The following is a 26,152-nucleotide window of genomic DNA, read 5'->3' on the forward strand; positions in this document are numbered from 1 at the left end:
AGCTACAATACATGCAGGGGCGCACCTGCCATGAGGCGAGTTGAGCATTTCGCCTCAGGCGGCGCGCCTCCTGCTCAACAAGGGGTTGGCACCGTCTGTCACTGAGCTTGCGCACGCCGACGGGACCACGTTGCAGCCCTCCGTCTGGCAACTTGCACCCTCCACCTGACGCCGCCGGCACTGAGCTTCCGCCCCCCTGCCGGCCTGCATCAAACCCCTGCCGCCGCCGGCCGACAATGTGCTGCCGCCCCCCACTCCCAGCATACTTTGGCTCTTGCCCATACCTCCGCTCCTGTCTCCACTCCCGTCTCAACCCCGCTCCGCAATATGTGGATATGAGGAGCACTTCCCCCCCTACTGTGTGCTGAAACTATAAGAGAGAGAGGTACAATACATGGTAATATTACATGTAATGATTGTCTCTGTGGTTGTATAATGCTGGAGATACAATACATGGTAATATTACATGTAATGATTGTCTCTGTTGTTGTATAATGCTGGAGATACAATACATGGTAATATTACATGTAATGATTGTCTCTGTGGTTGTATAATGCTGGAGATACAATACATGGTAATATTACATGTAATGATTGTCTCTGTGGTTGTATAATGCTGGAGATACAATACATGGTAATATTACATGTAATGATTGTCTCTGTGGTTGTATAATGCTGGAGGTACAATACATGGTAATATTACATGTAATGATTGTCTCTGTGGTTGTATAATGCTAGAGGTACAATACATGGTAATATTACATGTAATGATTGTCTCTGTGGTTGTATAATGCTGGAGGTACAATACATGGTAATATTACATGTAATGATTGTCTCTGTGGTTGTATAATGCTGGAGATACAATACATGGTAATATATTATGTAATATAAATGTTGGGTTGTCATAAGAATCAGGATTAACAATATAGCTTCATTACAGACACCTGTGATAACTGTTACAGCTGTTTACTGTAGCCTAGGGCTAAAGTACAATAAATTACCAATATCCAGTGGTCAATTTGTAACTAGGGGTCGTAAGTCGAGTGTTCTCAAGTAGGGGACCGCCTGTACATGGCAATATTACATGTAATTATTGTCTATGTGGTTGCATAATACTGGAGCTACAATACATGCAGGGGCGCACCTGCCATGAGGCGAGTTGAGCATTTCGCCTCAGGCAGCGCGCCTCCTGCTCAAGAAGGGATTGGCACCGTCTGTCACTGAGCTCGCGCACGCCGACGGGACCACGTTGCAGCCCTCCGTCTGGCAACTTGCACCCTCCACCTGACGCCGCCGGCAGTGAGCTTCCGCCCCCCTGCCAGCCTGCATCAAACCCCTGCCGCCGCCGGCCGACAATGTGCTGCCGCCTCCCACTCCCAGCATACTTTGGCTCTTGCCCATACCTCCGCTCCTGTCTCCACTCCCGTCTCAACCCCGCTCCGCAATATGTGGATATGAGGAGCACTTCCCCCCCTACTGTGTGCTGAAACTATAAGAGAGAGAGGGAGGAAGTGCCGAACAGGAGCAGAGGGGCAGGGTGCGATCAGAGCCGGATCATAGGGGGGGTTCCAGGGGCACGAGCCACTTCGCCACCAAATTGGGGCGATTCGGGGGGTCGCATGACCGCCCGAATCACCAGCAATATATTTGGCGCCGGGCTCCCCGGGCCAAATCCCGCCGATGTTTCTGCTCTGCCATAGACGATCCACTGTAAATAAAGATGGCGGCACCCTGCCGCTGGGTCACGTCGCAGAGTGTGACGTCACAGCGACTCACGGCGCGGGCTGTAACAGGGCGCCGCCATCTTTGTTTACATCCGATCTCCACCCGGAAAACGTGAGGGAGGATGAAGACAGCGCGCAATCTTGGGAACGATGGAGGGTGAGTAAAATTTTAGTATTATATCTAGAACTGTATATAGTTGTTATTGGGGGGGGGATTATATCTAGAACTGTATATGGTTATTATTGGGGGGGGGTGTATAGCAATAATAGGAATCTGTATATAGTTGTGATAGGGGGATTGTATATATTTATTATGGGGGTGTATATATTTATTATAGGGGCACTATATATAGTTATTATAGGGGCACTGTATATAGTTGTTATAGGGGGGTGTATATAGTTATTATAGGGGTGTATATAGTTATTATAGGGGCACTGTATATAGTTGTTATAGGGGGTGTATATAGTTATTATAGGGGTATATATAGTTATTATAGGGGCACTGTATATAGTTATTATAGGGGGATATATATAGTTATTATAGGGGCACTGTATATAGTTGTTATAGGGGGTTGTATATAGTTATTATAAGGGTGTATATAGTTATCATAGAGGGACTGTATATAGTTATTATAGGGGGGCTGTATATTGTAATAGGGGAACTGTATATAGTTATTATAGGGGCACTGTATATAGTTGTTATAAGGGGTGTATATAGTTATTATAGGGGCACTGTATATAGTTATTTATAGGGGGGTATATATAGTTATTATAGGGGCACTGTATATAGTTGTTATAGGGGGTGTATATAGTTATTATAGGGGCACTATATATAGTTGTTATAGGGGGGTGTATATAGTTATTATAGGGGCACTGTATATAGTTGTTATAGGGGGTGTATATAGTTATTATAGGGGTCTGTATATAGTTATTATAGGGGGTGTATATTGTAATAGGGGAACTGTATGTAGTTATTATAGGGGGGTGTATATAGTTATTATAGGGGACTGTATATAGTTATTATAGAGGGACTGTATATAGTTATTATAGGGGGACTGTATATTGTAATAGGGGAACTGTATATAGTTATTATAGGGGCACTGTATATAGTTGTTATAGGGGGTGTATATAGTTATTATAGGGGCACTGTATATAGTTGTTATAGGGGGTGTATATAGTTATTATAGGGGCACTGTATATAGTTGTTATAGGGGGGTGTATATAGTTTTTATAGGGGGCATATAGTTATTATAGGGGGAATGTATATAGTGATTACTGGGAGCTGTATATAGTGATTGCTGGGGGAGCTGTATATAGTGATTGCTGGGGGAGCTGTATACAGTGGTTGCTGGGGGAGCTGCATACAGTGATTGCAGGGGGAGTTGTATACAGTGGTTGCTGGGGGAGCTGTATTCAGTGGTTGCTGGGGGAGCTGTATACAGTGGTTGCTGGGGGAGCAGTATACAGTGATTGCTGGGGGAGCTGTATACAGTGGTTGCTGGGGGAGCTGTATACAGTGATTGCTGGGGGAGCTGTATACAGTGATTACTGGGGGAGCAGTATACAGTGATTGCTGGGGGAGCTGTATACAGTGGTTGCTGAGGGAGCTGTATATAGTGATTGCTAGGGGAGCTGTATATAGTGATTGCTGGGGGAGCTGTATATAGTGATTGCTGGGGAAGCTGTATATAGTGATTGCTGGGGGAGCTGTATACAGTGATTGCTGGGGGAGCTGTATACAGTGGTTGCTGAGGGAGCTGTATACAGTGATTGCTGGGGAGCTGTATACAGTGGTTGCTGGGGGAGCTGTATACAGTGATTGCTGGGGGAGCTGTATACAGTGGTTGCTGGGGGAGCTGTATACAGTGGTTGCTGGGGGGCTGTATACAGTGGTTGCTGGGGGAGCTGTATACAGTGGTTGCTGGGGGAGCTGTATATAGTAATTACTGGGGAGGCTGTATATACTAATTACTGGGGAGGCTGTATATAGCGATTGCTGTTCCCTGTCTGGACTACATTCAATGGGGGCCTCCACCATATTTTGCACCCAGGGGCCCCCACCAACCTTAATCCGGCCCTGGGTGCGATAGTGTAACAGCCAGCGAAACTAGAGCATAGAGGAGCTCTGGTAACACTCTGTATATAGTTATTATAGGGCACTATATATAGTTGTTATAGGGGGGTGTATATAGTTATTATAGGGGCACTGTATATAGTTGTTATAGGGGGTGTATATAGTTATTATAGGGGTCTGTATATAGTTATTATAGGGGGTGTATATTGTAATAGGGGAACTGTATGTAGTTATTATAGGGGGGTGTATATAGTTATTATAGGGGACTGTATATAGTTATTATAGAGAGACTGTATATAGTTATTATAGGGGGACTGTATATTGTAATAGGGGAACTGTATATAGTTATTATAGGGGCACTATATATAGTTGTTATAGGGGGTGTATATAGTTATTATAGGGGCACTGTATATAGTTGTTATAGGGGGTGTATATAGTTGTTATAGGGGGGTGTATATAGTTTTTATAGGGGGCATATAGTTATTATAGGGGGAATGTATATAGTGATTACTGGGAGCTGTATATAGTGATTGCTGGGGGAGCTGTATATAGTGATTGCTGGGGGAGCTGTATATAGTGATTGCTGGGGTAGCTGTATACAGTGGTTGCTGGGGGAGCTGTATACAGTGATTGCAGGGGGAGTTGTATACAGTGGTTGCTGGGGGAGCTGTATTCAGTGGTTGCTGGGGGAGCTGTATACAGTAATTACTGGGGAGGCTGTATATACTAATTACTGGGGAGGCTGTATATAGCGATTGCTGTTCCCTGTCTGGACTACATTCAATGGGGGCCTCCACCATATTTTGCACCCAGGGGCCCCCACCAACCTTAATCCGGCCCTGGGTGCGATAGTGTAACAGCCAGCGAAACTAGAGCATAGAGGAGCTCTGGCAACACTCTGTATATAGTTATTATAGGGGCACTATATATAGTTGTTATAGGGGGGTGTATATAGTTATTATAGGAGCTGTATATAGTGATTGCTGGGGGAGCTGTATATAGTGATTGCTGGGGAAGCTGTATATAGTGATTGCTGGGGGAGCTGTATACAGTGATTGCTGGGGGAGCTGTATACAGTGGTTGCTGAGGGAGCTGTATACAGTGATTGCTGTGGAGCTGTATACAGTGGTTGCTGGGGGAGCTGTATATAGTGGTTGCTGGGGGAGCAGTATACAGTGATTGCTGGGGGAGCTGTATACAGTGGTTGCTGGGGGAGCTGTATACAGTGGTTGCTGGGGGAGCTGTATACAGTGATTGCTGGGGGAGCTGTATACAGTGGTTGCTGGGGGCTGTATACAGTGGTTGCTGGGGGAGCTGTATACAGTGGTTGCTGGGGGAGCTGTATATAGTAATTACTGGGGAGGCTGTATATACTAATTACTGGGGAGGCTGTATATAGCGATTGCTGTTCCCTGTCTGGACTACATTCAATGGGGGCCTCCACCATATTTTGCACCCAGAGGCCCCCACCAACCTTAATCCGGCCCTGGGTGCGATAGTGTAACAGCCAGCGAAACTAGAGCATAGAGGAGCTCTGGTAACACCCCCAGAGTGCTTCTGGCTCATTACCATAATTGTAAAAGTTGATTTTAGAAGGAAGGTGGCCATGGATAACAAATATAAGGATAACAAACATAAGAAGATTACCACAGTCATGTCAGGATCTATGAGTAAGTTCCCCTGGTTTATCATGCTTGATCTTGATGGTAGATTTTCTTTCACCGCTTTCATCAAATCACCCATTTTCCATAAAACTGATATAAAAAGAAATAATAAAAATTATAAAGATGTTTTGTATCATTTGGTGACAAGTCCAGATCTATAAATATATAAAAAAAAATGTTGATTCCCAGTGGTAAAAAATAGCACCCAAATGAACAAAACTCCCCTTTTTTGTAATTTTGCTATTCACAAAATCACAAATTTAATAAAAAGTGATTGAAAGGTTATACAGTCCCATAAATCAAATCAATGTAAACGTCATCACGTCCTGCAAAAACATGATATCTGACACAGCTGTATATGCTTAAAGGGCACCTACCACCACGAATCTACCTATAAAGGTAGATCGGGTGGTAGGTGGATGTATGGGACGTGAGGATAGCCGTTTTTAGAGCTAATCCTCACGTCCCCGCTAGCCTAGCATAAACGTTATTTCCCTAATATGTTAATTTAATTAAGCGGCTACCGGGGCATGGAGTAGCCGGACACGAGGCTACACGGCGCGGCTACTCCACGCCCCAGTAGCTGCTTTCCCCCGCCTACCCTGTGATCTTCGGCGCGCAGCTCCTGGCAGCTGCGCGCCCTCGTCCGAGAAGCCGGAGTTCTGCGCATGCGCAGTAACTCCGGCCTCGTTCCCGAGATCGCGCATCTTGGCCGGAGTTACTGCGCATGCGCAGAACTCCGGCTTCTCGGACGAGGGCGCGCAGCTGCCAGGAGCTGCGCGCCGAAGATCACAGGGTAGGCGGGGGAAAGCAGCTACTGGGGCGTGGAGTAGCCGCGCCGTGTAGCCTCGTGTCCGGCTACTCCACGCCCCGGTAGCCGCTTAATTAAATTAACATATTAGGGAAATAAAGTTTATGCTAGGCTAGCGGGGACGTGAGGATTAGCTCTAAAAAGGGCCATACATCCACCTACCACCCGATCTACCTTTATAGGTAGATTCGTGGTGGTAGGTTCCCTTTAAGTTTGCCATTAGTATCAGAATATTTTAACATTGGTATATGTGAAAATTAAGATTTATTTTATTGTACAGAAGTTTTTAATTACGGTATCTCCGTAATTGTACCTATCCAAAGAATTAAAGGGAGGTGTCATTTGAAGTGCACAGTGAAAGCTGTAAAAACAGAGCCCACAAGAAAATGGCACAAAAGCGTTGTTTATTTTTGTTTTACAGCTTCCCACAGCTTCACTAAACTTAAATACCATCACTAGGAATTTGTAACACGGAAAACAAGCACTTATAAAGCTCAGTTGACAGAGAAATGAAAAAAAAAGTTATGGAGTTTTTTAAAGAAAGGGAGCAAATAATGGAAATGCAAAAATTAAAAAGGGCATTAGCGGGAAGGGGTTAAGTTAAGAGTAGCAAAACAGGAATAAAGAGAACATGCTCTGTCCCCCAGGGCCGGTTCTAGACAAAGTGGGGCCCTGGGCAAAACTAAAAGTGGGGCCCCAAAATAAAACTATTTTATGACCAGTCACAGTCAGCAAGAGGCTCCTTTAGTATGGTAAAAGAAACTGTAATATGGGAGAATTTTATAGGAGATAAATAAATAAACAAATTTCAGGGGGCTGTATCTCTGGCTCTGTGACACATAGAACCTTACTTCTTTTTTCCTATGGGATTTATGGGCAGCATGGTGGCTCCGTGATTAGCACTACAGCCTTGCAGCGCTGGTCAACATCTGCAAAGATTTTGTATGTTCTCTTTGTGTGGGTTTCCTCCGGGTCCTCCGGTTTCCTCCCACACTCCAAAAAATTACTGGTAGGTTGATTAGACTGTGAGGCCCATTGGAGAGAGGGACCGATATTTTCTGAAAGCAAACACTTGCCTCATTTTCAAAATTGCATCAAAGATTTTATAGACATAGACGCCTTCATGCAATTTTGATTCAAATTGAAACATTTTATTAAAAATACTTAAAATTTGATTTTGATGGCAAAAAATTTGATCCAAACAGAAAATGTTTACCTTCACATCTCCTAAATGTAATACATGGACATTTGTAGAGTTCACAAATGTGCCCTATTGATATGTTCACATAAATAAATCCACATAATATCACTAACACTGTAATAACTAGATATCTGCTTTTCAGCTAGACATTTTTAGACAGTCACAACCTGCAAAATGTATCAATAAAACAGAATAAAAAGTAAAGGCGCCATAAAACCTATAGAATTTTGAAAGCAGACAACCAGGCGATGCATTTGGCAATTAACATTCAAAATTTCCTCTAAACTATGTACAAATCCAGATACTTATATAAAGAAAATCTACTTTCCTAAACCAGTAAGATGTGAGGAGATCATACATACCCCACACCAATATATTCACCAAAATATGCAGCAGAGGGAACTTCCGAAAATTCACACAGATGTATCATTGTATGCTCCTTACACAATGGTAACCCAAATAAATAACTATATATCAATAAACCTCTCTAATGAGATAATAAAAGTCACTATTAGATGTGCGCCAATGTATTATCCGCACAATAACAGATCCCTCCGTGCTTCATAAGAATGAGAGTGAGAACGTCATAATAAAGGTGTAAATAATGGAGGATGATGGGAAATAAAAACTTTATTCCAGAACATGTGTGTGTTTTTGGTGTTACATATAACTTTATGGACATGTTCTGGTCGCTGTGTAGTCACATTAGGCGAAGAGGATCGAATGTTCATCGTATCAGTCAATTTTCCCAACAAAAAATAACTATCACAAAATAAAAGGGAATAAGAGAGAAAGGGCCACATTTATCACTTTTGTGCACCTAGGTGTAGTAGTTGCGCCTAAATTCTGGCGCACTGTTTTGCCAGAATTATCACAAGCTACAACCATCTGTGAAAAGGTAATTTCCTGCCTCTTATTAATCACTTTACTTTAACACAGTTTAGGCGCAATTTTGGCGCAGTTTAGGCGCAATGTTAGATTCGGGCACTTACATGTGATCCTGCTACAAGCTCCTCTCTGCTTCTCCCACAGCCCAGCATGAAGATAACACTCACAGCAGCACCCAGGTGTGTGACACCCTGCACCCAGTGACCTCCTCAGCAGGGGCTTCTCCTGGGGGGGATCCCCCAGTGCTGATCTTCTGCTGCACCCCTGTAATTCTGCACAGTAATCACCCTCAGACACACTGGTGATAATGTGCAGAATTACATGGGGGACACTTGTCTGTACTATCTGCAACATTCTGTAACGTTCTCTTCTCTCTTGCTCTGAGCTCAGGATTCTGCAGAATGTTTTGTAAATAGAAGGTGATGAACTGTAATCAGAGTCTGCAGCTCCTGTCTGCAGAGCATCTCATGTCTGTATGATCTGTTCTAGTGTCTGCAGTGTCTGGATGAGCTTTGCTGCTAGAAATGAGCTGTTCTGCAAAGGGGCTCAGTGCTTTCTTCTCAGTTAACGCCACCTTCGGGCTGGAGTGTTTTTGCGCCTAAATTAAAAAAGTCACAAGTGATGAATATCATTAGGCGCAGCAAAACATCTGGATTGCTAGGATAAATGAGGGAAAGCTGGTTATTTTTGCTGCAAAGCTAGTTTGGCGTTTAGTCGCAAAAATGGCACAAAAACAGTGCGCCTGAATGAAAAGGCGCAAAAACAACAGAAAAAAACGATTGATACATGTGGCCCAAAGTGTGTTCTTAGATAGTTCTGCATAGAGAAGGGTTAAAAACATGATTATTAGTTGATATTATCCCTTCTCAAAATATAGTAACATATAAAGTGAATATTTCCATTATCTGTGAGGAGCAGCAGCTCCTGTGTGCAGCAAATGCTCCCTGCAGCCTGATGGCTAAGAGTCTGGATTGGGGGGGGGGGTTAATTTCAGGGGGCTGTATCTCTGGCTCTGTGACACATAGAACCTTACTTCTTTTTTCCTATGAAAGAAGAGAGTCTCCTCTTTTATATTAATCTAAATTTGTGTTACTAAAATGTAGGAAAACAGAGATATTAACTGTTAAACTGCCGTTGGGAGTGATTTTTATATATAAAATGGCACCTGATATTCTCACTTTAAACCTGAATATCTCTGGATCCATAGCACCTAGAAACACAATTCAAGATTCATTTGAAAGAAGAGATTCTCCCCTTTCTCCCAGGGGCCCTGGGCAATTGCCACCTTTGCCTACCCATAGCGCCGGCCCTGCTGTCCCCTCATGCACCAGGCATTGCACAAAGTTTTTCCTAGATTGTTCCCTCAATAATCTTCAAAGAAATAAACAGTGCAAAAACGACTAAGGCAAGAAGAAAAATGTGCTGTTCCCCAGCAGATGGCAGTGTGACACGCTTATGGGTTGTGCAAAGACCAAGTACTGCTGGTATAGTGTGAGCAGAGGTCTGTCATGCTGCTAGGTAGGTTTTAAAGGAAAAATTATAAGGTCATTTTTACTAGGCCCCATTTTTTCTACATCTTTGTACAGATGTTTCAAAAAAGAGCAATAATAACACATTCTAAGGTCAACACCCGACATATCAAAAACATAATGCCTTAGCTGCCCGTCATTACACAGCGGTTGCCCACTGGAATTTCAGGGCCACATACCACATTACAGTTTCCCATCCTACATCATACCACATAAACAACAACTGGGCCAAAACATTTCGACAGACGTCAGACCACTTTTCCTTATCTCTGTGATTGGGGCCCTGCTGACTGTCTGATCTCTGTGTCCTCCATGTGTCATAGACTTTATTTTTTACAAGAAAACTGCACTTCACTAATTCTCCAGTAATTAACACTGTGCAAAATGGGCAGCACGCAAAGAAAAGAGAATGCAGATGAGTAAAAAGAAGTATATTTTGTGTCCAGGAAAAAAGTCTATGAAAATACAGACATGTGAATGGCACTATTGACTGTAAAGGCCAATAACTATTATCTACTGTGGGGAATGTGCATATTGTAAGGCTCTCACAGAATTACATTTAAAAATATGTGGTGTTCATGGCCCTCTCAGCCAACAAGGTTCCCGACCTCTGCCTTAGATGTTGCCACGAGTACTGACTTCTAAGTAGTTTTGAGACAATCTTCCTTCCCACCCCCCTGTATTGGCACTCACTATAGCAGTGGTGGTGAACCTATGGCATGGGTGTTATGATATGATAAGTAAATTAAACTATTATAAGTAATTAAACTTAATTACTTTAGTCTCCAAAAAGTAATCAGAAAATAGTACATACCCCCATATGGTATCAATGAAAATGGAAACTCAGCTTTTATTTAATAGCTCATCAAAATAATTTGAATCTTTCCTAGGACTGCTGTCACTTTGTTTGGGGGTGTCAACTTTGGCACAATTTTCCTGGATGTCGCAGAAAATTCAGGTCAATCCTAGCAAAGTTTGGATATTAGTAATCAACTAGTTTCCACTTATGGGACTTTATATTTGAATACCTACAATCCCAACAATGAACACCAGGAAGGGGATAATTACTTTTGTATAGTTTATTTTGTGACTATGGATACCAAGGGGGACATTTATCATACGATGGGACTCGTGTGCCGGAACCACATATGATATGGTCCCTACTCCTCCGGCACTGTCAGCAGGCAGCTGCGTTGGCAGAGACGGGGAGGACCTGGCATAGAATTGTGCAATATCTTGGATACTATAAGCCAGCAATACCCTGTACCGGTCAACTCAGGCATCAGCAACCCATCACACCCCTTCCACACCCATTCGGAATGGAGATGGTGTTCACTAGTAATTGTGATTATTTCAGGACATAAAAACTGGCGTATAAGTACTGATAAATTATTCTCAGGTGTCCAATTCTAACATTGGTTCAATACCAGAGCCAATAGTCATCTGCTGCCTAGAAATATATTTTGCCAGAGGACATAGGAGGTGAGTTTACAGCACATTGACCACTGCCTCATTGCCAGCGATAACCAATATACAGCAAAATATGCATGGAGGCAGCAGAGGGTTCCTGCCATACAATCCAAGACACAGTATTTTTTGTGGTTGTCAATTTCACAAAGAAAAATGGAGCAGAATGTATCACAAATTGTAATTTCCATAGTAAATAATCTCTGCTTGTATTTTTCCAGTTGATAAAGAAAGTTATCCAGTTGGGTGACACTTCCTGTCTCCTCCCCATCATGGATATATTTAAGGAAGAGGACCGCAGACTTATGCAGAATCATTGTCATAGTAAAGCCATAACAATTCTGCGAGACAGACAAGGGGACATGTATCTGAAGGAAGCTGTGGCCTACCTGTCCTTTGCTATTATTGCCTCAGGTGATATTTATTTCCTTTAAAAAGAATTGGGTATAAGTTGTATGAATTGAAAAATGTAAAAAAAATGCCATATAATACACATTACAAGAGCAGCTCTTATTTTCGAGGACATGACATGTCTGTCTACACATCACAAGTTTAAGTTAAGAGCCATGTAATACTGCTTTTCTCCTGTGGGGGTGCTGCAGGATAATATACATTTTAGTCCAGGTCCCTCACAGACAGCAGCTGGTCAGTAAATTCCCAACCAGTGGTCTATTGATTTTGGGAGACCTTTCACAGGAAAGAGGATTATAGCTGTCATCTGAATACATTGCAACACAACTTTCCAAAAGCCATGAACAAAAAGGGTTGACATTTGTTCTCTTAAAAAAGTAGAAAAAGTTACTAATACTATATTGAACCCAATGTCATGTTTGGACCTGCTATGTCATTGCTATATACCTGTACTGATGTTGTGTAATGTTATGTCATACTGTTCTGTATAGCACTTACAAAGTACTGATGCTAGCTACTATTACATCCTTGTAGTTAAGTACTGTATGTTCCAGCAATACAGCTTATGGAGAGGGCAGGAGTGAGGAGCACTCACCTTCCCACCCCTTCTCCACCTGGCCAGGGATCTGGCCCAGATGAGCACTCAGTCTTGTGAATGAGGCCTTAGGTGAAGATTCTGCACTCTGTCATCGTAGCAATAGGGTTCATTTGATATAATACAAATCACCCTCTTTGCCTTTTTGTTTCATAGGTTCTGGTTTCCTCAATTTAGGGGCCATTTGTAGCCAATCAGTGGCCTATGTACTTCTAAAGCCAGTGATTGGCCACAACCAGGAGATCTTAAGCAATACCTATCCGGCCTTGAGACCAGCCTACCTATCACATGTGTAAAGTGGAGATATCATAGGATTGGGCTGCAGAGAAGCAGATTTGTGCAAAGCAAAGTGCTAGTCAGAAAACAGAAGTGAAAGCTGGTCTGCTGAGAAAGAGAGAGTTGTTGTGATAGAGAGGCTGCTCTATTTCAAGGGCTAACTCATTGTTGCATTTCTGGAATTTGTGTTGCCTCATGTTAGAATGATGAAACCATCATGTTAATTGTCTCACCAAAGACTGCTGTAACCATAAAGCTTGGTGCTTACAGTTGTGGGACATCTGTATCCTGTGTGGGCATATGAGATAACATGCCGAGCCATTCGTTTCTATGGGTTGGTTCACATGTTTCTTTTTCCATGGATGTGCAGATCGTGAAAAAAAAAATCACAGTAAGCATAATTTTTTTCTCACATATGGTACCACGGACCTCCATAAAAGTCATTGGATCTGCAAAAAAATAATAATTCCTTTATTTATATAGCACACACAGATTATGCAGCGCTGCACAGATCTTGCCAAATCAGTCCCTGTCCTCAGTGGAGCTCACAATCTAATCAACCTACCAGTATGTTATGGAGTGTGAGAGCAAACCAGAGGACACCAACGCAAACACAGAGAAAATATACAAACTTTTCGCAGATGTTGACCGTGGGACATGAACACAGGTCCCCAGTGCTGCAAGGCTGTAGTGCTAACCACTAGGCCTAGTGCTGCCCTACAAAGGTGGAAGTGGTTGTTGTTGCTAGATAACCAATTGAGTAAGGCAAGGCAGAATGAGCCACCCATCTGGGGTTTTTTTTGCGAATGCAAAAAAAAGAATGCATGAAAAGAAAATGGATACGCATACAACATGGACTGCACATGGATATCACACGTTGACTTTTTTTGGGAAGCACAACAGAAATGCTCTCTGAATAAGCCCTTAATAAAAAATTCCATACAAACTATGCAGTAGTAATGTATGTGTCACGCTGGTTTCTAATTTCGGACTTTATTAAAGCTGGAGAGCAATCAGAAATGGCTGATTCCACAACTTAGGGACTTCTATTTCCTGAAGAATGTATTTTTATAAGGAAGACACACTCTTTAAAGATGAGAAGTTTGGGCCTGACTGAGCTGCATGGCGGACGTGTGTCTGTGAGCTCCCGCAACACAAATCTGAAGCACTCGACTCAGCGACCCTGATTGGCTGCAAAATGGGCAAACCACTTAGAGAGAAGTCTCTAGACCGACCCGAGACACCCAGAGGGAGGAAAGGCCAAGGAGACATGGAGAAATTTCTCCGCATAAAGCTCACCACACCACCCGCGAAACTCCGCAAGATGGCCGCCGCGCTGACAGAGGAGACAGAGCAGCAAGAAGACTCAGAGGACGAGAGCGTGCAGGATGAAGCCGCAACCTTGCAGCATGCTCCGCTATCCGGAGCTACACTGAAAAAGCTGCTATCACAAGCGCTTTCACCGGAAATGGAGGAACTTAGCGCCATACACAAAGAGGTATGCGCCATTGGGCAGAGGGTAGAAGTGCTGGAGGATAAACAGGCCGCCATTATAGAGCACAGCGCAGCTATAGCCCATAACTTATCCCAGCAAGCTGATGCCCTCAACAACGCATTACTCCTCATAGAGGATCAAGAAAACCGCAGTAGAAGGAAAAACATAAGAATCCGGGGCCTGCCGGAAACTATTTCCCACGAGCAATTACCTGCCACAGCGAAAAAGCTCTTCAGAGGCCTATCAGGCGCGGAGAAAGCTAACGCCATTACAATTGAGCACATACATCGCTCCCTTCGTCCAGCACCTAAAGACTCTGAACCACCCAGAGACATTGTTTGCGGCCTATTAAGCTACCACAACACTGCAGACATATTTGCGAGCGGCAAGAGAAAAGAGGGATATCAGTGTTGAGGATCAACAAGTCTTCATATATCAGGATATAGCCCCCTCAACACTGTACAAACGAAGACTCCTTAAGCCTCTTACAGACCACTTGAGAAACAAGAAAATAATATTTAAGTGGCTTTTCCCTTTTTTTATAACATTCCAATCAGGAGGCAGGAGATGTACCATCAAGAGCCCCAAGGATCTCGGCAAAGCATGGGACATTCTAGACACAGAACCCCTGGTTATCCAGTCCTGGCTGCCGGTCACAGAACAGCTTTTGGATCTACCAACCCTACCACGCCTGGAAAAGTGGACCCCAGCGGGGAAGGGTAAATCACCTAGGCAAAAGAAGAAGACAACCTGCGACCTAGAAGCATCTTGAGGGACTGTGTCGAAATTCCAGACCTATCCAGGAGTGCATGCAGTAGGAACTGATATTCTTTTCTAAATGTCCCTAACCACGGATCCCGTGAGTTATATAACTTTTTATTCCCAAATTGAAAGAGATTGAGGCCTCCTAACTTGTACAACTTGTTATTTACAATGAAGTGTTGTAAGAGTTGTAGTACCCGATCAGGCACACACCACCATGTGCGTGTCCCCCCCCCCCGGGCCCTGGTTCGTGCAGATACCCTTATATTGGCTGAATCGGACTCCTGGCCCCACACCCTTTCCCCAGAGACTATAGTCTCATCTACTCATCAAAAGTCTGTTTTGTTAAAGCTGCACATGTTAACTGCAGCCCCGTTATACTCTGTTTTAAAAGTTACTCACTGGTGTGTACATAAACTTCTAAGGAAGACATACAATCCAATTCAACTTAAACAATATGTCTGACATTAATGTAACTACTTTTAATGTAAGAGGCATGAACACGCCTCAAAAAAGATCTCAAATAGTTACCCTACTCAAGAGAGAAAAATCTGATATCTGTATGTTACAGGAAACTCACCTGAGAACGGGCAAAATCACAAAATTCCCCACCACATACTTCTCAAATGCTTACCATAGCACATTTAAGAAGGCAGCCAGGGGAGTGAGTATTCTAATTGCTAGATATATTCCCTTCACACATACTCTGACTTGCTCAGACCCGGAAGGCAGATTCTTGCTAGTCAATGGTAAAATAGGTTCAGTGGCAGTGTCCCTAGTTGCACTCTAGGCTCCCAACTAATAATAATAATAATAATAATAATAATAATAATAATCTTTATTTATATAGCGCCATCAAATTCCATAGCGCTTTACAAATCATAGGGGACATATACAACTATATTACATTACAAAGAACAAACAGTCATATGGAACAATAGGAGTGAGGGCCCTGCTCACAAGAGCTTACAGACTATGAGGATGAGGGGGTGACACAAGAGGTTGTAAAATGGTCCAGCCATTCTTTATAAGGGAACAATATAAAATAATTTAATAAATAATTTACTAAACAAGAATGTTGCTGCTTGAACCGGCCATCAGCCGCCATCTTATTTACAGGGTCCTAGGTGAAAAAGACTGCAGAGAAGCCTGGAGCTGTTTGCCAGATAACAGATGGGACATAGGATGGATCAGTAAAGGGAGAGTTGACATTTCATGCAGTTAGCGAGTGTGATAGATGGGTTTAAAGAGCACATTTGAAGCTTTGGAGGGTGGGTATTAGTCTCAGAATCTGGGGAAGGGCATTCCAGAGAATTGGTGCAACTCGGGAGAAGTCCTGGATATGTGCATGGGAGGTTCGAATTAAGGTAGAGATTAATCTAATGTCACTGGCAGATCGAAGAGCACGGGAAGACTGAGATGAGAGAAGAGAGATAGGGAGGTGCAGCATTATTCAGAGCTTTGTGGATGAGGGTTATTATTTTAAAGTGAATACAGAAGGAGACAGGTAGCCAGTGCAGTGATTGGCACAAACTGGAGGCATCCGTGTAGCGTTTGGCCTGAAAGACGAGCCTGGCTGGTAGATCAGTTGGCTAAAGGAAACGCTTGTTAAAGTATACTCCCTAGCTGATGGGTTAAAAATTCTAGGAGGTGACCTCAACATAATACTAGACCCGCAGTTAGATAGCTCCACAGGGAAATCAGTGTTCTCTAGGAAAGTCCTACATGCCTTTCGTAAATATTTAGCCCAATTAGGTTGGATAGACACATGGCGCTTGTGCAATGTGTCGAGTAAAGACTATTCGTACTTCTCCAAAAGGCATAAGTCCTATCAAAGATTAGATCACATACTAGTAACCAGACACATGACAGACATGCTTAAGGGCTCACATATAGGCCCCATCTCAATATCAGATCATGCACCAGTAACAACAACCCTAAGCTTCAAAATCCTACCTGAAAGAACTAGTGTTTGGAGGTTAAATGAAACACTATTGGACAGAGAAAATAACCTAGCCAATATAAAAAAGAAGCTAGACAACTATTTTAGAGACACCACCCAAACAAACATTTGGGAAGCGCGCAAAGTATACATACGAGGAGAACTAATGTCATTAGGGGCATGGACTAAAAAAGAAAGAACAAAGGAACTGAACCAATTGCTGGGAAGTATAGCCAAACTAGAAAACAGTAATAAACATATAGCCACAAATAGGGAACTGGAAGAGCTTACTCTCCTAAGGAAAAAGGTTAAGGATCTACTAAACTTAAAAGCAGCGTTAAACTACCAACGTTCAAAATTCAAGTACTCTGCACATGGAGATAAAGCAAATAAATTAATGGCCCATTTAGTTCATAAAGAAAGAGAAAAACACTACATTCAAGCAATCACCACAACAGAAGGGGAAAAAGTCTCAGACACCAAAACCATAGCAGAAGAAAGTTCTACCAACACCTATACAACCTCCCAGTCAAGGATTCTAACCCCTAACCAGAGCACCCTGATGAAAATATGTCCTTCCTGGATTCCCTAAACCTCCCAACAGATCAACAAAATTCCCTAACTACACCGATAACCACAGATGAGGTGAGAGACATCATCGCTTCCATACCACTGGGCAAGAGCCCGGGACCCGATGACCTCCCCATAAGCTACTATAAAAAAATGAAGGATGTTCTCTTACCCCATATGAAAAAATGGTGTAACACACTACTAAAGGGACAACAACTACCCCCACAGGCTCTAGAAGCAATAATAACAGTTATACCCAAGCCAGGTAAATACCCAGAGTTATGTGGTAGTTACAGACCCATATCACTACTAAACATAGATCTAAAAATCTGGGCCAAAATTTTGGCAAACAGAATGAAGATGCTCTTACCAGGCCTCATACAAAGAGAGCAAACAGGGTTCTTGCCAGGGCGAGAGGGCAACCACAACTCTGTGAGGGTACTTAACGCCATACACTATGCATTAGATTTAAAAACACCCATGGTCCTTCTCGGGACAGATGCCGAGAAGGCTTTTGATAGGGTAAGCTGGAATTTCATGACCACTACCCTTCACAAATTTGGCTTCCCACACTCCTTTGTACAGGCGATAATGTCGCTATATAGCTCGCCAAGCGCAAGAATCAGACTCAATTTACTTTCAGGTAAATTTCTTATAAAAAATGGCACTCACCAAGGCTGTCCACTATCCCCAACCTTATTCATACTGATTATGGAGACCTTGCTCCAGGCACTCAGGCAACATCCGAACATCAAGGGACTAGACATTGATGGTACCATGCACCTAAACGCCGCATTTCCGGACGATTTATTAATGATACTAACAAATCCACTTGTCTCTGTTAAACATGTTACTGAAGGCCTTTGAGGCCTTTGGCAGGGTCTCTAATTTTAAAATAAATTATTCAATGTCAGAGGCCATGAATATTTCGGTCCCTCCATCTGTAATAAGAACGCTAAAGGAAACAACGCAATTCCGTTGGCAAAACAAACAGCTCACATATCTAGGTATTCAGATCACTAAATCTGGGAAAGAACTATTTCAGGCCAACTACACTAAACTGATACGTCAGATCCCAACACAACTTAAATCTCTAGACATACCCTATGTTTCCTGGATGGGTCGCAAGAACCTACTAAAATCATTCATTATGCCTACTCTCTTGTACGTAATGCAGATGGTGCCCATTGAATTACCTAACTCATTTTTTAACTCACTGAAATCATTATTCCTTAACTTTTTGTGGCGTAACAAGAAGTCACGGATCAAACACGATAGACTTATTAAGAAAAAGAGCATGGGAGGCTTTGGATTACCTGACCCAATAGCATATTATAGGGCAATACAAATAAGAAGGTGGGTGCAGTTATTCAACCCGGCATACGCTACTCTAGACACTGAATTAGAAGCGGCAACCCTCAGCAGCCAATCCTTAGCCAAACTATGGAACATTAACACCCCAGGAAGTTGTACCAGCCTACTTACGAGGGGAACAATCAAGGTAATTAAATGGGCTAGCGAACACTTGACAGCCCTTCACAACCCCCCCTCCCTTTTACCCAGCAACCTCCTACCTTTATACTTAAACCCCACATCGAATCCTACTTCAAGTTTATGGAAACAGTTCCGTAAGAACCCGCTTCGTACCTTCCACAAAACTGACAATTCAGTCCTCATACAAGAAAGTTTGACCCCTAGCACCCTACGTAATTTCTTACATGAGGCAGAACTCAGCATGCATAAGAGAGAACTACATAAAAAAACATGTTGCGCTGAAAGATCCTACTTGGCTAGAAAAATGGCTCTTGCAACCAATGTCCCAACCTAAACTAGTCTCAATCTTATATGACATTATAGTATCCAGGGACAAAGAGGTCAAGCCTACATACATAGGCATGTGGGAAAAGGACTTAGGGATGTCCATAACCGACAAACAAATTAAATCCATACACAATAACTCCCATGGCTTCTCTATATGTGTTAAAATCCAGGAGAACTCCTTCAAAATAATGACCAGATGGTACAATACCCCAACAAAACTTAAAGACATAGGGCTTAGACAATCAGACGCCTGCTGGAGATGCAACTCTCCCAAAGCCTCTCTATTACACATTTACTGGTCCTGTCCAATACTGAAACCATACTGGAAAGAGGTAGAGGACATGGTTCGCAAAATCACAAACTCTTCAATCTCCCTGTCCCCTGAATCAGTACTGTTATGGTTACCCAACAAATCTTGGCGACCCCAAAAAAAACACCTAACAACATACCTAGTCCAGGCTGCCAAACTAACGATACCCCCTAAGTGGCTCAATCCTGACCCACCCACAATAAAAGACTGGCTGACCAGAGTAGATATCTTGTATAGGATGGAGGAATTAGCTCACTGGGAGTCCAGAACACACCACAAATTCTCAAAGATCTGGGAGCCGTGGTCTAAATTCCGGGACAAGGACTGCTGATGTCGGCTGTCAGCAGCCTGTTGAGCTGGCCTGCCTTTCAAACACAGGGAGAATTGGAGTAGGGAAATACCAAAGGATTACTTGCAAATGGCACTAAGAAAGTAAGACATAACTAATAAATAATACCCCACAACTCATCTTAGCAGCTTCCACCGATAACAACGACATACACAACCAGTTGTTCTGTTTTTGGTTACACAAATTAAATGTTATTAACTTGTTTGTTACCAAATTTATTCCCCCCCTTTTTTCCCATCCCATACCCAGTCCTATACCCCACCCAATCCCAACCTGTCTACAGGCACAAATAAGAGCTTGAGTGAAGAACCAGAAGGACTTTACCCTTACAACCCCCACCTCCCCTCCGCCCCCTTCCTCTCCCTACCCACTCCTACCCCAAACCTCTCTGCAGCGTACTAGTAATATATAATAGTAAATATGCTTATGTCTACTACTCTTATTGTAAATGTACGCTCATGCAACAAAATTGTAATTTATGATGACTTGTCATTGTACTTGAATTTCTACTTAATAAAATATTTTAAAACCAAAAAAAAAAATAAAAAAAGATGAGAAGTTTGAACTTGTGAAATTATGGATGATCAAACAGCAGGTGAAACCTATTCTTATTAACCTCAAGCAGTGCGACATGGCGGAACTTCAAAGGGGTCATTATCATATCACATTCAGCTTTTCACACACATAGCAGATCATCAAAGCCAAAAGGAAATGAACGTAACAATTAATGAAGTTGTATTGTGTAACTTACCCATAGGCCCAAGTGCTAGCTTTACAAGAGTCAGAGGTAGTGTACTGCTATGTGGCAAGGGAGGCGCATCTGTTATAGAAACTACATTATTTCTCCAATGCAAAGTCTAGAGGGGTGGGTTCATGTTTATTGTTCATCAGTTTTATTCGGGAGACAGATACAACTCATGGCATTTGGGTGCACCAAATTAACCCTTCCAGCACTTGCAGATTATTATAAGGGCAGTTTTGGGAGCAGTGCGAGGCCCAAGGCTTCTAGGGAGCTCATGCCTTGTAAAGATAATAGATAAGGGACCTTCAGCTATGAAATACTCATACAAATTTTTCCTAGTCTCTACTTACATGTATAAAAGAGCTCTTTCAGGAACTTTGAAGATCCTCCAAAGTCCTCAAACTACAGAACTCACAGTGTACAGAAGGGACCTATCCTCCTTTTCCAAGAAGCTTGGTTCTGGTGCCATCTCTAGGAAGCATGTAGATGTCAAACCATGAAAAATATTGGACTTGTCGTACAATTTCCATAAAGCCCAGGGCCCATGCCAGTCTTACTCTGCCCCTTCCATCTGATGCTCACTGAGCGATTTTTTTCAAAGTAGTTCATATTTTGTGTAAAATCGCCAATAAATATTTGTCTCATTTTGCTTATATTATCAGTAGTGTTACTATAGGTGTTATAACTGGTAGCGGTATAAGAATTATTTTATCAGCTGCTGTAGTAGGCACAGTAATAGTATAGTTATTACTGGTAGTAGTGTAAGAATTATCTGTGTTAGTGTTAGTTAGCTATAGTAGTAGTTGTGGTAGTAGTAGTAGTATTATAACTGGTAATAATATAGTAATTATTATTACTACTAGTAAGGTGCTGCTGAAGTAGTAGTAGTTGTAGTTTTATGTTGTAATTTACAATAGTCATAAAACGAAAAGAAGCAGAAAATAAACTGAAAAATCATCATTAAAAATAAATGATCCTCCTCGTATGTGATTGAGGTGGTCTGGAGTATATGGAGTAGATGGCTTTCACATCTGTGTGACCCAGCACAGCATTGCTCAGTCATTGCTGTGTGTAATGTCAGGGGTGAAAAGATAACATTTCTTCTTATAAAGGACTAATGTGTTTTTTATTCTGTAACAGGAGGACACGCCAGGGACTCTTTACTAGCCAGAGCCAGATGCTACGAGCAGCTGGGACAGAAGAAAACAGCTATATATGATTTCAAAAATGTTCTGAAGGAGGAACCTGGAAGCGTGGAGGCGCTGTGTGGAAAGGGCTTAGTGTACGCCACACTGAACCAGCAGAAGGTATTTTTTTGGCTTAGATTATGTGTTGCATAACTTCAAAATAAAATTATCCATTGTAGAGTGGTTTATGAAGAATTCCTATGGTCATTTCCTACCATTTTGTATATACATTTCTCTTGAGGATCTATGAGCATGGCTGTAGTCTCCATGGTTACAGACTACAAGTAGCGCCTATATGTAGTCATGCAGTTATTGCACACCCTATGCCCGCTATTCATGTAAATCTGGAGAAAGTAGAACAGAAGAATAGTTCTGAATAGTAGCCAAGTCCACAAGAAGAAGGGACATATATTAGTTACAACATACTGTAGATGAAATGGAAGTGTTCATGAGTACTTGAGCATACATGCTATCACTAGCAGCCCTACCTTGTCTTTGCAAGCTGTACTCAGATATTCTAAACTACTGGCACTGTACATGGATTAAACTGTCTGCAAACAGCTATATTAAGGACTGTGGTGATAAATGGACCGTTGTCCAGAGCCCGGTGGCAAGTGCTCAACCGTTTCTGATATTAATAATAAGATTATAAATGGTAACGTCCATTCGGTTCAGCTATGGGAACAAGAAACAATAGCGTTCTCAAGGTAAATGATTGTTTTTCTATTTCTGAGGGACCCACACGTACTATGATGTTCCCATGCTGCATCTGAGCTATTCGGACTTGGCATCCATATACCATGGGCAGAGTAGATCCATGAATCAAAGAAACTGGGAGGAAATTTGCTCATTGTGTTCTATCAAAGATAAGAGGCTCCTATTATGAGACTTTGTTTGCAGTGCATCAGCCATAAACAGAACCAGCATTTAACATATTAGAAGTTAAAGGCATGCTAATCCTAAATCCTCTCTCCTGTTCAATCTATTATTCTATTATTTCAGGTTGTGGACAGTCTGGCTGTATTATGCTTCAATAAGATGTCTCATAGGATAGAGATAAGCACTGTGTGCGTCTACCATGGGGGAATACAGGGGGAAGGCATGTGTTGGGGCTATGTACATACTAAAGGGGCATGTGCTGGGGCTATGTATATACTGAGGGGGCATATGTATATACCGGGTACAAGAATATCGGGTCTGCTCATCTATGTATATAGTGGGAAACTGTAAGGAGCCCCAAAATTCCTAGTGTCGGTCCTCGGTGAGTTTGACCTCTGCAGCTGCCTAGGTCTTGGCATTCTTGACTTACTTGAGGTTGTATTTCAGATGGCCAGGCACATAGACTTGTGACCATTAGTTCTTTAATTCACAGTACAGGCGATCCCCTACTTAAGAACACCTGATTAACAGATGACCCCTGGTTACGGACCTCTGGTAATTGATAATTTACTGTACTTTAGCCCTTGGCTACAATAAACAGTTATAACAGTTATCCATCGTGTCTGCAATGAAGCTTTACTGTTAATCCTGGTTCTTATCACAATCCAACATTTTTAAACTCCAGTTGTCACAAAGACCATAAAAAATTTGTCTGGAGTTACAATGATAAAATATACAGTTCTGACTTATATGCAAATTCAACTTAAGAACAAGCCTACAGACCCTATCTTGTACGTAACCCGGAGATTGCCTGTATAACACTTTTATTGTTTAAGCTATTTGAAAACTTGGGTTTGTTATTTGAACATTGTAGGGTGGTGCTATATGAGCGCAAAATTATGGTATATTTTGAGTACTGTATGGTACTGCATGGTATTATTATTATTAACCATTGTAAGATGGTAATAATAATTAATCTTTATTGATATAGCACCATCATATTCCGCAGATCATGAAGTGTCTGTACAAACGAAAAGATATTACAGCATGGTCAAATGATACAACAGGTGAGAGGGGTGTTCGAATTATGAATTAAAAAAAGTAAATAATATTAGATAACTGGAAGATTGATTGATTGGGTGATAGATTGAAAAAGCATGGGGCAGATTTACTTACCCGGTCTGTTCGCGATCCAGCGGCGCGTTCCCTGCGGAGGATTCGGGTCCGGCCGGGATTCATCAAGGTAGTTCCTCCGCCGTCCACCAGGTGGCGCTGCTGCGCTGAAAAGCATCCGGATGCCCTGAAATTCACAGACCCGGACCAAGTGAAGGTAAGCGCGTCCCAAGCGACACATTTTCCGTTTTTAAATGCAGCGGTTTTTCCAAATACGTCGGGTTTTCATTCGGCCACGCCCCCGATTTCCGTCGCGCACATGCCGGCGCCGATGCGCCACATTCCGATCGCGTGCGCCAAAATCCAGGGGCAATACAAGGGAAATCGGCGCAAATCGGAAATATTCGGGTAACACGTCGGGAAAACGCAAATCGGGCCCTTAGTAAATGACCCCCAATGTGTTAGTTAAGTACGTGGCTGATTAGTAGGGAATAATCAAGAGAAGAGTGAATGAAAGTGAAAATTATAATTTAATGGTTAGAAAATGGTAGATTATGGTAGATAAAATAAATTGCACGATCCTCCATGTGGTAGGAACATGCAAGTGTTTGTATCTAATGTGCAAACGAGCATAACCCCAGGTCAGCAGGCCTGCTGCCATAGAGTTAAGGTGATACCAATGGAAATGGAGATACATGGTTTAGAAAAAACAGAGGTTCAGTTCATAACAGCTCTGGGGGTGTTCCCAGAGCCATTCTGTCCTGCAGCTTCACAGGCTGTTACACTTTCTCACTGTTCCATAGGATATGTTTATTTCTACACTGTTGTAGAGATATTGGAGTATGATAAAATTGTATTTCACATATTTACAACAAAAAGCATCTAAAACTCCCCTACAGATGGCTGCAGACCTAGAAAGAGTGAAACAACACCCAACTGCAGTACATTTTATGTCTACAGTTCCTATGCTTATCTATGTGTTTCTATGGTAACAGACTACAAACAAGTCCAATATAATCTGATCTTGCAATCATATTGCCATCTATCATCATCCCTGTTCTTTGAGGCAACCTTCTACATGTATATTAGTAAGAAGTAAGAGCTGCTGGAAGGGATGGGCAGTTTCAGGCCATTTTATAAAAGGCTGCAGTCTTTGTAAATGTGTGTTTTTTCTTCCTGTTATATAAGACCATCTTCTAATTATCTCTACAAGAGGGAGAGAGCCATTGAAGGGACTGCGCAGCGAGAGACAGGTCCTATAAGGAGACAATCTCTATCTCTTTTGACTTTAAAAGCTAAGAAAACAAGAAGCGGCGATGCATCCACATTAATATAAAAGCCTGTAAATGACATGTCGGCACTTGCACTCCCCAGCGTTATCTTATACCCATACACTTGTCAAGGTCAATCACAGCTCATCGTTCCATTTAACTAATTTTGTTCTCAGCGCAAATGGCTTTTCAAGTGTAGGCCCCACTTAAGGTAGTTAGGGGGTTTCAATCTTAGCAAACAGCACAAAATAGTGGAAGAACGAGGCGCTTATTGAAGAACACTTTGTGCAGTAGAAATTGTGGCCACTGGTAAATGCATATACTAAAAAAGTAGGGAAGAGAAACATCACAACATCAGGTTGTACAGATCAAATACTCTACAGGTCCCAGATCGACTGATTAGGGGGGTGCAACAGTTACTAATGGAGTCCAGAGGCCTAAAAAGACCCCAACATGGATCTTGCAGGAGGACCCAGAGACTTTAACCGGTTCGCGACCGCCCGCCGTGTATTCACGGCGGCGGTCACGTCACGCTGCATGGAGAGGGCTCACGAGCTGAGCCCTCTCCATAGCCGGTAAGTCTTTGCTGCATATTGCTAGCTAGCACCGATCGCGGCTGATAGCACATTGTAATGAATGAGGAAGAAAATCCCCATACACTGCCATACTGTAGTATGGCAGTATATGATAGGATCGATCAGACAACCTAGGGTTACAGTACCCTAGGGAGTCTGAAAAATAGTATAAATAAAAATAAAAAAAAGTTAAAAAAAAAAATTATAATAAAAAAACCTAAAATTTCAAATCACCCCCCTTTCCCTAGAACTGACATAAATATAAATAAACAGTAAAAATCATAAACACATCAGGTATCGACGCGTCTGAAAATGCCCAATCTATCAAAATATGATAACGGTTTTTCAATGCGTTTAACCCCGTAACGGAAAATAGCGCCCAAAGTCGAAAATGGCACTTTTTTGCCATTTTGAAAAAGCTAAAAAAAATCTATAAAAAGTGATCAAAAGGTCGTACAGTCCTAAAAATGATATCATTGAACATATTATCAAATTTC

The 26,152-nt window shown here is 42.3% G+C and overlaps 1 protein-coding gene across 1 annotated transcript in view; it reads left to right on the forward strand.

The window, feature by feature from the left end:
* TTC34 (tetratricopeptide repeat domain 34) overlaps window positions 1–26,152 on the forward strand; it is an 85,081-nt gene that overhangs the window by 15,339 nt on the left and 43,590 nt on the right. The window contains exons 4-5 of the mRNA XM_072156331.1: window positions 11,579–11,771; window positions 21,771–21,937. Coding sequence (XP_072012432.1) covers window positions 11,579–11,771; window positions 21,771–21,937 — 360 coding nt within the window. The remainder of the gene's footprint in view (window positions 1–11,578; window positions 11,772–21,770; window positions 21,938–26,152) is intronic.

This window comes from Engystomops pustulosus, chromosome 6 (assembly GCF_040894005.1).
Source record: "Engystomops pustulosus chromosome 6, aEngPut4.maternal, whole genome shotgun sequence".
Taxonomy (NCBI): domain Eukaryota; kingdom Metazoa; phylum Chordata; class Amphibia; order Anura; family Leptodactylidae; genus Engystomops; species Engystomops pustulosus.